This window comes from Ostrea edulis, chromosome 8 (assembly GCF_947568905.1).
Source record: "Ostrea edulis chromosome 8, xbOstEdul1.1, whole genome shotgun sequence".
NCBI classification, from domain to species: Eukaryota; Metazoa; Mollusca; class Bivalvia; order Ostreida; family Ostreidae; genus Ostrea; species Ostrea edulis.
The window spans coordinates 16,926,090-16,938,480 of NC_079171.1; the positions used below are offsets into that span (position 1 = coordinate 16,926,090).

General features: G+C 33.0%; 2 protein-coding genes across 3 annotated transcripts in view; one reads left to right on the forward strand and one right to left on the reverse strand.

Annotated features, from left to right (window-relative positions):
* Nucleotides 1-9,743, reverse strand: LOC125662126 (uncharacterized). Of its 2 annotated transcripts, none has more exons than XM_048894304.2 (5): nt 9,668-9,743; nt 9,428-9,487; nt 3,531-4,231; nt 2,524-2,726; nt 1-545 (listed from the first exon to the last, which is right to left on the reverse strand). In XM_048894304.2, exons 1-5 carry the CDS (start codon nt 9,720-9,722, stop codon nt 386-388), a joined length of 1,179 nt encoding a protein of 392 aa, XP_048750261.2. In that variant the 5' UTR covers nt 9,723-9,743; the 3' UTR covers nt 1-385. The 2 variants fall into 2 exon arrangements, with proteins under 2 accessions (XP_048750261.2, XP_048750262.2); XM_048894305.2 differs by having other exon boundaries at nt 2,651-2,726; nt 9,668-9,741.
* The window catches only part of LOC125662127 (ferrochelatase, mitochondrial-like), a 24,646-nt gene continuing 21,989 nt past the window's right edge, over nt 9,735-12,391 (forward strand). Inside the window, exon 1 of the mRNA XM_056147034.1 lies at nt 9,735-9,834. Coding sequence (XP_056003009.1) covers nt 9,801-9,834 — 34 coding nt within the window. The 5' untranslated portion in view covers nt 9,735-9,800. The remainder of the gene's footprint in view (nt 9,835-12,391) is intronic.

Below are 12,391 nucleotides of genomic sequence, written 5' to 3' on the forward strand. Positions count from 1 at the left end.
TGGAAGTGTGCAACTTGGATTTTACTGATAAGTTCTATGGAAGTAAAAATGGTGTGTTTTGTGTAGTAAGAAAATACATTGTATTACTGTGTGGTTAAAACCCAGGTGGTAGAATAATAATAATAGAGATACTAGCACACATATGTAACTCCTGATGCCTATACAGAAAATGCTATGCTGTTAAACAAAATATGATTTTGTACATATGCAACAGCAGATTTCTTCTAGTTGTCTATCACATTACTTCTTGCAAGCTACATTTCTACATAAATCTAAAGACGTTTCAAAATTCTGTTTGACATTAAAAAACAACAACACTAAACTGCTGCGTTTTGCTCCATTGAAACTATAATCTGCAATATTGTACATGACTATACACATCACTTTATTCCCCAATGATATCAATGATTTCAAACACTAGGTCCACTTCCTCAGGAGAGACATCATAGGCATCCACTGTCCCATCCGGGTGGATGATCACTCCTGGCAGATAACGGTTCAAGTTTTCTTTGATAACAGGCTCCATATCCATTTTCTCTTGACACCTTAAAAAAGAGGTTATGGTTCTTTACATTCACTGGAGTGTCACACAACGAACAAGACGCCCATGGGATGAAATACTCACGCGAGTCATCTTGCTCCTATACATGTAACAGGAAGAGGAAAGTGCAACCGACCAGACAGGATTTGAAACCAAGCCAAGTTATAATTCGATATACAATAGTCACGATTCGATTCCTTTAGACTTGATTACATAATATACTGTATATCAGGTAAATTTGATATGCTGGAAATAGCATTTTTGGCAAATGAGAAAAATTCGCCAAAACTACTGTAATTTGCCGAAAATAATATGCAGTTGTTTTTAATACTACCCCCCCCCCCCCCCCAACGTATCAATTTTCTCAAAATCTGTTATTACGTATGAAGGTATAATATTGCAGAATAATGACCGCGGAATTCCTTTGATCTTTGCAATATAACCATAATAGAATTTTCTTTTCAAATCTTCTTGACTCCTGGACAGGAAACAATAAAAATGAGTTGTGATAATAATGAAGAAAGCAAATAATATTCATAGCCCTTGAGGCAGGGTTTCTGGTGCTAGGGTGGAGCTCTTGGGCATGTATGGTATAAACGCATTACTTTTTTTCATCATTTCAACATTTAAAAACACATCTTTTTAGACTTGCATATTATTAGTATTATAGGTGGTTAAATCTTTATGGTTTCTATACCATCAGTTTTAACATGACTTTTTCAAGCGTATATTAGTATATTTCTTTAAACTATTGTATTATATATCATTTTATCTTTCTTAATGCACATCATGTTTTAAATTTTAATAATTTTACTTCACATTATTGATGCTTTGCTAGCATTGTTTTGATATTATCTGTCTTAATGCTATTGTAATTTCCTTTTACTACAGTACTTTTATAACATGCTAGAGTATCATTTTTATTGTGTTCAGCGTTTTAGAGTGGTTATTTATAGTCATATAAGGCGCTAGTGGTTAGAGCATCGCGCTCAAAATCACACGGCCTCTCACTTCTGTCAGCGCTGGTTCGAATCCTGTTCGCGCCGGTAATTGAGAAAGTTTCCCTGTTTACTTTCGGAAGGTCAGTGGTCTCTTCCCAGGTACATTGTATCTGGGTTCTCTCTTCCACCAATGAAAACTCGGCGCCACCATATACATGTAACTGAAAAATTGTTGGGTGTGGCGGAAAACATCATTCAATCTTGGCTCCTGAACACCAAACAACTAAAGTGAGTGCTAAATAATAATGTAGCAATTAGAATCTATGGGCAAGTGTCTAGAGATAAAATATGTGTATTAGAAATTATCTGTAGTAATTAAGTGTCTATCGAAATTGTTAACCTGAACATGATATATGGTCCTGGGACAGATGTTTGGGCTGAAAGCTAGGATGACGTTTTGAACATTTAATTGACATGAATTACTATTACCATGCAGTTTTTCTCATAGAAAACATCAAGCATAGGCTGAGACAAACTTAATTTTTGTATCATTGATTTATCTTTTCAGCTGGTACACATATGTGATAGTAAACTATTTGTTTGCCCTAAAGGAAAACATCACAAAATAGCATTTTATCTGCATTTCAGTTGAATTGAGAAATGGCCTCATTTTTGTTGATCATCAGAGCTAGATAATGTGAAATTTTATTAGAAAAGATTTCTTTTATGAAAAAGAGGATTTAATCTTTCTGTAAAACTTTTTTTAAAAATTTAGACGTGGGGCCCAGAGAACGGTTGTTTATCATGCATAGTCATATCTGCCCATCTCCTGCACTTAGTATTTGGCTCACAAAAATCTTGATCCACAATATCCCTGCTTTGGCCTAGCAAATCAGATTTATTTAAGTGTGAACAACTACATTGTCTACATTCGGATAGTAAGACATAACCGTACACATGCAAATTTAACCAAATTAAAGTAATTCTACGTAACTGAAAACATTTTAGTCTAAATTGCTCTGTTACATGACCTATACTTACTTCCTGATACAAGGAAGGCAGAGTACACAACAAGGGCAGCCGGTACCGAATACTGTGACACAGTTCTTAGGGTCCTTGATAAAGCAATAGGCTAAGAATGAAAAGCCTGCTACAGACAATAGAGTACCTCCCAGATACCGCAGAAGGTCAGCTCGCTGGGCTGCAGCCCTCTCCTCCACCTTCCGATCCTCGGCAGTTACCATCTGTAAGAATCAATAGACAGTTATAAAATGGATCTTTTATTTTCATTAACCAAATAATTCTAAGGAAGAAACATTTTCCCATGATAAGATAATACATGTATACCAAACTACTGTTCAATCTGAGAGTAGAATGCAGCAATTAAGTGTTTGGTTACTGTGGATTTGCCCAAAACTGAGCATGCACTTTGGCGCATTTGTGTATACCATAGGACTTTGGCATGTCACATCATTGCACTTTGGTGCATTGGCATCTTATAACATCGCACTTTTTGTACATTGGCGTGGATCATCACACTTTGGTGTACCACATTTACATAATATCATGCACTCTAAATAACTAAGGATCACTAAATGTTTTCTATGAATAACAATATCATAAGAAAGCTGTGCATAGCACTCCTTAATAACAAACTAAAGTACATGTATAAACATTGAAAGTCATTTCAGGGGCAAAATTAAAGATATACTTAGTCCTTCACAAATCATCTACATACAAACTAGTCTGTTTCTAGTGAAGGATAAGTAGAAGAAACAACATCCACACTTCCAGAACATTGTAAGAATATACGTTCACAAATAATCTAATATTAATCTAAGTTTAATTTTTTTTTTATATTAAAAATATCATTCTTGTAATGAATTTGTACCTGTGAAAGAACTGTTTCATAATTCATATTATCAAAATTCTCACATTTTATTCATTTATCGTTTATCTTACGGGAATTTACACCAAAAAGCGATTTCATCAAAAGTGAGCACATGTATTAGTGTAAGTGTAAAATAATGCTATGGAGTCTGCAGTACCTGAATGCTGTCATTGCTCCTTGATGAGGAAGAATTCTCAAAGTGAGCATCAGCAATAGCATTAATGTCCAGTTGTCGCTTGAGTCTTGGTGACCTGTTGAACATATGTTGTTTCTCCCTCTTGTCCTCACTGAAATTCCTCGAGGACGATCGAGACGTCTGGTGGTCTATTTTACTGTCATTATTTTCTATGTCCTGTAACTTCCCCTGTAAATCTATATCATTAGGACTGGAATTTGAACCAAAGGTTGATCTATAATAGTCTTGTGCTTCTTTTCTGCCTGAATTATTCATGATGATTGGCTCCCAGTTGCCATCCATCTGCTTTGGAGTGCTTGGTTTAAATTTGGATTTTATCTCAGACTTAATTTTTTTGTCTCTGTAAGAGTTGCTCATATTTTCTAGAGAAATTCTCCTTTGTTCAGCGAGTCCGTCACTAGTTTTTAATGTGATTATCTTGGTTACTGGCCCCTGGTTTAATGTATCAGACTGACCATTTCTCTCTTGGTTTACTTCTTTCACTGAATTTTGTTTCGTCTCGTGCCATATTTGACTACTTTCTTGGTTATCCCTGTATGACTTTTTACTGGCTTTCCTACTCTCACTGTGTTTAAGACTGGTTAAATACTGAAACTCAGACTTCTCCTCAAAACTTGTCAACTTTGGATCTTCCATCTCAACCACATCCTGATCATCTCCTCCTATAAATAACACCACAAAATTTGTATAATTAACTCCACAGAATGTGTATAAATAACACCACAGAATGTGTATAAATAATACCATAGAATGTGTATAAATAGCACCACAGAATGTGTATAAATAACACCACAGAATGTGTATAAATAACTCCACAGAATATATATAAATAACTCTACAGAAGGTGTATAATAACACCACAGAATATGTATAAATAACACCACAGAATGTGTATAAATAACTCCACAGAATGTTATAAATAACACCACAGAATGTGTATAAATAACACTACAGAATATGTATAAACAACACTACAGAATGTTATAAATAACACCACAGAATATGTATAAATAACACTACAGAATGTGTATAAATAACATCACAGAATGTGTATAAATAACACCACAGAATATGTATAAACAACACTACAGAATGTTATAAATAACACCACAGATTGTGTATAATAACACCACAAAATGTGTATAAATAACTCCACAGAATTTTTATAAAAATCACCACACAATGTGTATAATAACACCACAGAATGTGTATAATAACACCACAAAATGTGTATAAATAACTCCACAGAATTTTTATAAAAATCACCACAGAATGTGTATAATAACACCACAGAATGTGTATAATAACACCACAGAATGTGTATAAATAACACCACAGAATGTGTATAAATAACTCCACAGAATGTGTATAATAACACCACAGAATGTGTATAATAACACCACAGAATGTGTATAAACAACACTACAGAATGTTATAAATAACACCACAGAATGTGTATAATAACACCACAGAATGTGTATAATAACACCACAGAATGTGTATAAACAACACTACAGAATATATATAAATAACTCCACAGAATGTGTATAAATAACACCACAGAATATGTATAAACAACACTACAGAATGTTATAAATAACACCACAGAATGTGTATAATAACACCACAGAATGTGTATAATAACACCACAGAATGTGTATAATAACACCACAGAATGTGTATAATAACACCACAGAATGTGTATAATAACACCACAAAATGTGTATAAATAACTCCACAGAATTTTTATAAAAATCACCACAGAATGTGTATAATAACACCACAGAATGTGTATAATAACACCACAGAATGTGTATAAATAACACCACAGAATGTTATAAATAACACCACAGAATGTGTATAAATAACACCACAGAATATGTATAAACAACACTACAGAATGTTATAAATAACACCACATAATATGTATAAATAACACTACAGAATGTGTATAAATAACACCACAGAATGTGTATAAATAACACCACAGAATGTGTATAAATAATACCACAGAATATGTATAAACAACACTACAGAATGTTATAAATAACACCACAGAATATATATAAACAACTCCACAGAATGTGTATAATAACACCACAAAATGTGTATAAATAACACCACAGAATGTGTATAAATAACTCCACAGAATTTTTATAAAAATCACCACAGAATGTGTATAATAACACCACAGAATGTGTATAATAACACCACAGAATGTGTATAAATAACACCACAGAATGTGTATAATAACACCACAGAATGTGTATAATAACACCACAGAATATGTATAAATAACACCACAGAATGTGTATAATAACACCACAGAATGTGTATAAATAACACCACAGAATGTGTATAAATAACTCCACAGAATGTTTATAATAACACCACAGAATGTGTATAAATAACACCACAGAATATGTATAAATAACACCACAGAATATGTATAAACAACACTACAGAATGTTATAAATAACACCACAGAATATGTATAAATAACACCACAGAATGTGTATAAATAACTCCACAGAATGTCTTAAATAGCACCACACAATGTGTATAAATAACATCACAGAATGTGTATAAATAACTCCACAGAATGTGTATAATAACACCACAGAATATGTATAAATAACACCACAGAATGTGTATAAATAACTCCACAGAATGTGTATAATTAACAAGAAAAATTATATACCCTATTCTTGCTTTTGTATTTTATGAGATTAATCTTAGTGACTGTTATCTTCACCTCTACAAATTTATGTAACAGAAAGGGAGAAAATGGACCAGACCTGCATGCATGCAGGCATGTTCACGAAATTTTCCGTCAGACATGTCATAAGATATAACTTAGGAAAAAGGTTACTAGGAACATCCTAAATTCAACTTGGGACACATCTTAGGATGTATCTTGATGATATCTTAGGAACAGCTTAAGTTAATAGGATTTATTTATACACATATGATATTTTTGTCATATATTTCCATTTTTAGTAAATAGTTAAAATCTACTCATACAGTCAGCTAGAGAAAATACAGACATTATCTATTTTTGGAGCGAGGCTTAGATCTAGAAAAGCTTCGAGAAACTGACGTAAGACTATGACGTGTCCTAAGACATACTTATACGACATGTCTCATTCCTAAGATACATGTAGCTTCATGAACATGCCTGCTGGATTGGAACCTGGGCCCCCTGAATCTCCAAGTCAAGTGCTCTACCAACTGAGTTAATCCAGGCCACCAGAGATTGAAACCAGTTTAATTAAAATCAAATCTTCTCTAACTGTGGACCAGTTCAATGTAACGGTTAGAGAAGATCCAATTTTAATTAGATTGAGATTGAACCTGTCTGGCCACCATACATGCATGTCTCATTATTATTTTCTATAGATTACTTACCACTTACTCAAAGTTAACTTAATGATATTTCATGCATGCAGTTCATAAAGATGTGATAGTAGAGTGGTGTGAGAATGTAGTTGGTGTGAGTGAACAATAAACTTTAAATTTCATGATGAGTCAGAGATTAGCTGCATTGTGCAGGATATACTTCATGATCATGGTGATAAATTGTACATACATTTATTGCAGTAAACTCTTACACATTATGTTTTTTAAGTGTGTCATAAATTGTGTGCTTATCTTTTTGTGTTACATGCAAAAGACTTCTGTGTCTTTTTATTTGTTTCCTAAATATGTTTTAACTTCAGTTTATAGTTGAAAGTTCTTTATCTTGATACGGTACTTATCAACAATCTCTAAGATGCTGTATATTTTGTTATCTTGATAGTGTACTTATCAACAATCTCTAAGATGCTGCATATTTTGGTATCTTGATACGGTACTTATTAACAATCTCTAAGATGCTGTATATTTTGTTATCTTGATAGTGTACTTATTAACAATCTCTAAGATGCTGTATATTTTGTTATCTTGATAGGGTACTTATTAACAATCTCTAAGATGCTGTATATTTTGTTATCTTGATAGGGTACTTATTAACAATCTCTAAGATGCTGTATATTTTGGTATCTTGATAGGGTACTTATTAACAATCTCTAAGATGCTGTATATTTTGTTATCTTGATAGGGTACTTATTAACAATCTCTAAGATGCTGTATATTTTATTATCTTGATAGTGTACTTATCAACAATCTCTAAGATGCTGTATATTTTGTTAAAGAACAGGTTCTATTGCTGTTTTTCTAAAAATGTCCTTCAATATCAAAAGTTTACAATATTTAGAAGATAATCAATATGTTTTGCTTTGGATATAGTTGTTTAGCATAAGTGTCAATTCACTAAATTCACTATTAATTATAAAACATAATGTTATAGATTTTAATATTTTTCATATTCTTTGCTTAAGATGAAGAGAAGAGAGGGCTTTATAATAAATGAAAGTTTTGAATATGTAAGTCAATCCAAATTTTTTGCTTGCCCTCTCCCAACACAGTATTTAAAATATTGGTTATGGTAGATATACACTGTAGTAGCGATTTTTAGAATTTAAAAAAAAAAAGATAAAACTTTCAAAATCTATTGAACACAGCATTGTTTTGCTGGCATATATGCATGGATATCATTTCTCAAAGGCTATAAAGTTTTCAGTCAGACTGTTTTATCAGTCAGTTGGGAGATGGCAAACAGACTTTTTTTTTAAAAGGTTGCCATATATACATGTTTGGCCCTTCATGGGGTCAGCCAAAGACCAATAAGTGAAAAACCAAGTTTTTCTTCTTTACCTTACCAAATGCAAGACGTTATTGTTTTGAATTCTAACTAATCATCAAGCTTTCATACCTTGTTAAGTGGGTTGCCCCATCCTTAAGGTCATTATCGTAGTGACTGTATAATTGATGAAAAAATAACAAATGTCAAAGCTACAGCCTACAGATAATAAAATTACAAGGGCCAACGTGGGGAAATACGATTTTTAACAGGGAGATGGTGGACAAGGGACATAACTTTGGCAAAATGTTGATACACTGTACTTATATTGTTCACATGAAATATCCATCACAACTTTCAAGTACACATATTGATCTACATGTAGCACACAAATAATATAACAAAATCAGAGAAATAATGGTGATAATGATGCAGACAATTTTCAAAGCTGATTTAATAAAAAAAAAAAAGCATACTCTACGTAAACAATTCATTTAATTAAGAAATTATGACTACAACATGTATTCATGTAGGCTATTGCCTGCCCATTTCCTTTACAAAGAGCAGTCCAGTTACTTTTCCAGATAAAAGACAGCAAATCTATGGTTTAAAGTTGATCAGCTTTATATAGGCCTACTGCAGTTTATCAATACATTTAATACCACTGAAATTGTGCAAATTATGGTTATCAATGCATACATACATTCTGTTAACTTGTAGAGCCTTGCACTTTTATAGGAAGAAGAAATTCTGAATTATGTGTGTAGCGGTCAGCCAGGTTCGATCGCCGGTGGCCAGATAGCTCAGTTGGTAGAGCACATGACTAGAGATTCAGATGGCCTGGGTTCGAATCCCGGTCTGGTCCATTACATTTTCTCCCTTCCTGTTACATTTGGTGCCGTAGACCAGCCCCTGGAAATGACAGGTGAAATTGCCTGCCAGGGGATAAAGATCCTGGGTTGATGTCTTCAGGTGTGAAGACATTTAAAGAGGGAGAAATGTAGCAGTCAGCCCAGTTCGATCGCCGGTGGCCAGATAGCTCAGTTGGTAGAGCACCTGACTAGTGATTCAGGTGGCCCAGGTTCGAATTCCGATCTGGTCCATTGCATTTTCTCCCTTCCTGTTACATGTGAATAGTTATGAAATAGTTATGAAATGTGATCTAAACCTACATTACCTTGAACCACGAACGTTTCTTCATGCGTAACCTGAATGGATATCGTTTTTGATTTACAAGCTGAAAAATACAAATTGTACAATAATATTCTACTAGTGTTTCCTACAAATGCATGGTCTTAGCAGACGAAATGATGCCGTTTCGACGTTTAAACAACCAATTTATCAAAACTGAAAATTAAACATTTGGAAACTGATAATAAAATGTTATCAAAGAATAAATCCATGACAAAATGTATACCAAGTATTTGGCAAATAATCAAAACAATCGCAATTAAATTTCTGTCTAGTTTCATTTCATCGTTATCAGAGTAAGTGACGTCACACAATGAAGAGGGCGCTTTCATACTCGAATTTGAAAGTAGAACGTAAACATGGCCTTGTCGGTGACGAACAGCTTTGCAACGAGTAAGTAGTATTTTACACACTCTGTTGTTTCTGTTATGCAAAAATATATCATGTTAACGTTGGAATTAAATGTTTTGTGTAAAATAACTACAGATCAATGCAACTGTAATGAGGAAATGGCGATTTTCATATTACGCAACGCCTGTTATGAAATGCTATAACTGAGAAGGTGATGATTAAGGGCATCGGGAGATTCCAATAGCAGTGTATGACATTTACTTTTCAAATTTAAAATATCCCATTACTTTGTCCTTAATCCATAGTTTAAACATGCCACATCCTGATGATACAAGATGATCAGAGATCTAGGTGTATAATATGGATACAGCAGGCAGTGCTGTGTAGCGGGTAGTAGGCTATTTATATATGCAGGTTGATGCACACCGAACATTTTTACGCAGCTGTACTTTTTATTTCTCATGGTAAAAGTCTACAGGGAGTAAAATACATACCGAGATCTTGCATAATTAACACTATTGAATGAAGATATCATGACAATAAATGTTGGGTACAGAATAGGTACACTGAGTTATGAGTTTATGCATTTTGAATAATACAAGTCGAACACTTTGGCTAGAAATATTTCAGCATATACTGAATTCCTTTAAAATATAATTTGTGTTGATGAAATTTGAAAACATTGCAAATAGATAGCAAGATAGATTATATATAAATACTTTATTTCCAAATTAGGGCTCTATCAAGCATAACACATAATACGCATGACTAGAGATGTTAACACAAAAAATAATCATGGTATATGGTACTGTATGATTCATGTATCTAAATGTGTATCTGCAGGTAAAGTGTTGTATATTGGGAAATGATTGACACTGGTACTAACAATACTTTTACAAAATCTGAAAACTTTGAGGGCAAGATCAAAAGTTCAATGTCTGGAAAAAAAAATTAATTCATATACTTTTCAATAAGACCACACCCTCTTAAATAAATTCGATGACTGTTGATCTAAATCAAGTTCAAGTAGTAAAAAAAACTCTCTGTATATAAAACACTCGAATAATATACTTTTCTATTTTTTATTCACAAATGACAGAATATAATTAGGCCTATGTAGTCTTTAAATGTTACTTTAGATATATATATACAAAAAGTTTATTAAACTACGTAAATTGAAATTTTTATCTGAGGTTATTCATTATACATCAGTGTGTAATTTCAAAATACACATATTAAATTGTATGTTAGTCAGTATCACCATGTGTCATGATGCAAAGCAACAAATGACAGAGTTAGTAGTGGTAATGAACTTCAGTATATACATACAGTGCATATATAGTTTAGCATCACTGCATGTCTATCTTGATGCAAATTATCCACTTTAAATTGATACATGTATATATACCAGAAGCGGTTTCAGTGCAAAAACACAGCAAGACGATGCACAAATTATGGTCCCAATTACTCCTTGACTAATTGTTAGTAATTTTTAGTACCATTTAGTAATTATATTGGTCCATTCCTACTGAATACAATAGCCATGTTTCACCACTCAGTTTGTTTAAACTGTCTGTTAGATTGATGGAAATAAATTCTTAGAAAATGGATTATAATGAACCACCTGCAGAAATGATGATCAAAGTTTAGACAACTATTAAATATAGACTTTGTCTGTAAAGCCCAGTCTTTCTTAGTTAGGTAAAATGACAGGAAACTAGAACATGATCAATATTAATAAAAAATCAATCTATAATTGAAATTGGAGGTTATTGGCAACAGACAAATAATTTAATGACAGTAATCGGAGCATCACAGACACTGGTAGAGTATGTATAATCTAAATGACAGTAATCGGAGCATTACAGACACTGGTAGAATATGTACATATAATCTAAATGAAATGATTTTTGTAGCGTTATATTACATGTGACAGGTGGAAGGGATGTGGATACCATAAAACACATATTATATACATCATAGATATAAAGCAGACAGTACAGATACCATAGAGCTCATATTACATACATCATAGATATAAAGCAGACAGTTCAGATACCATAAAACTCATATTACATACATCATAGACATAAAAAGCAGACAGTACAGATACCATAAAACTCATATTACATACATCATAGATATAAAGCAGACAGTACAAATACCATAAAACTCATATTACATACATCATAGATATAAAGCAGACAGTACAGATACCATAAGACTCATATTACATACTTCATAGACATAAAGCAGACAGTACAGATTATACCATAAAACTCATATTACATACATCATAGATATATAGCAGACAGTACAGATTATACCATAAAACTCGTATTACATACATCATAGATATAAAGCAGACTGTACAGATTAGGATATGGGGCTCACGGCGGGTGTGACCAGTCAACAGGGGATGCTTACTCCTCCTAGGCACCTGATCCCACCTCTGGTGTGTCCAGGGGTCCGTGTTTGCCCAACTATCTAATTTGTATTGCTTGTAGGAGTTATGAGATTGATCACTGTTCGTTATCTTCACCTTGCATTATACCATAAAACTCATATTACATACATCATATATATATAGCAGACAGTA

What these genes read in the sequence shown, in the direction of transcription:
- LOC125662126 (XM_048894304.2), bottom strand. Translation starts at nt 9,722, where the DNA reads ATGAAACTAGACAGAAATTTAATTGCGATTGTTTTGATTATTTGCCAA. An exon ending in GATTATTTGCCAAATACTTG is followed by an intron (nt 9,488 to 9,667) that starts GTATACATTTTG and finishes TGTATTTTTCAG; the next exon opens with CTTGTAAATCAAAAACGATA. An exon ending in AGAAACGTTCGTGGTTCAAG is followed by an intron (nt 4,232 to 9,427) that starts GTAATGTAGGTT and finishes TGTTATTTATAG; the next exon opens with GAGGAGATGATCAGGATGTG.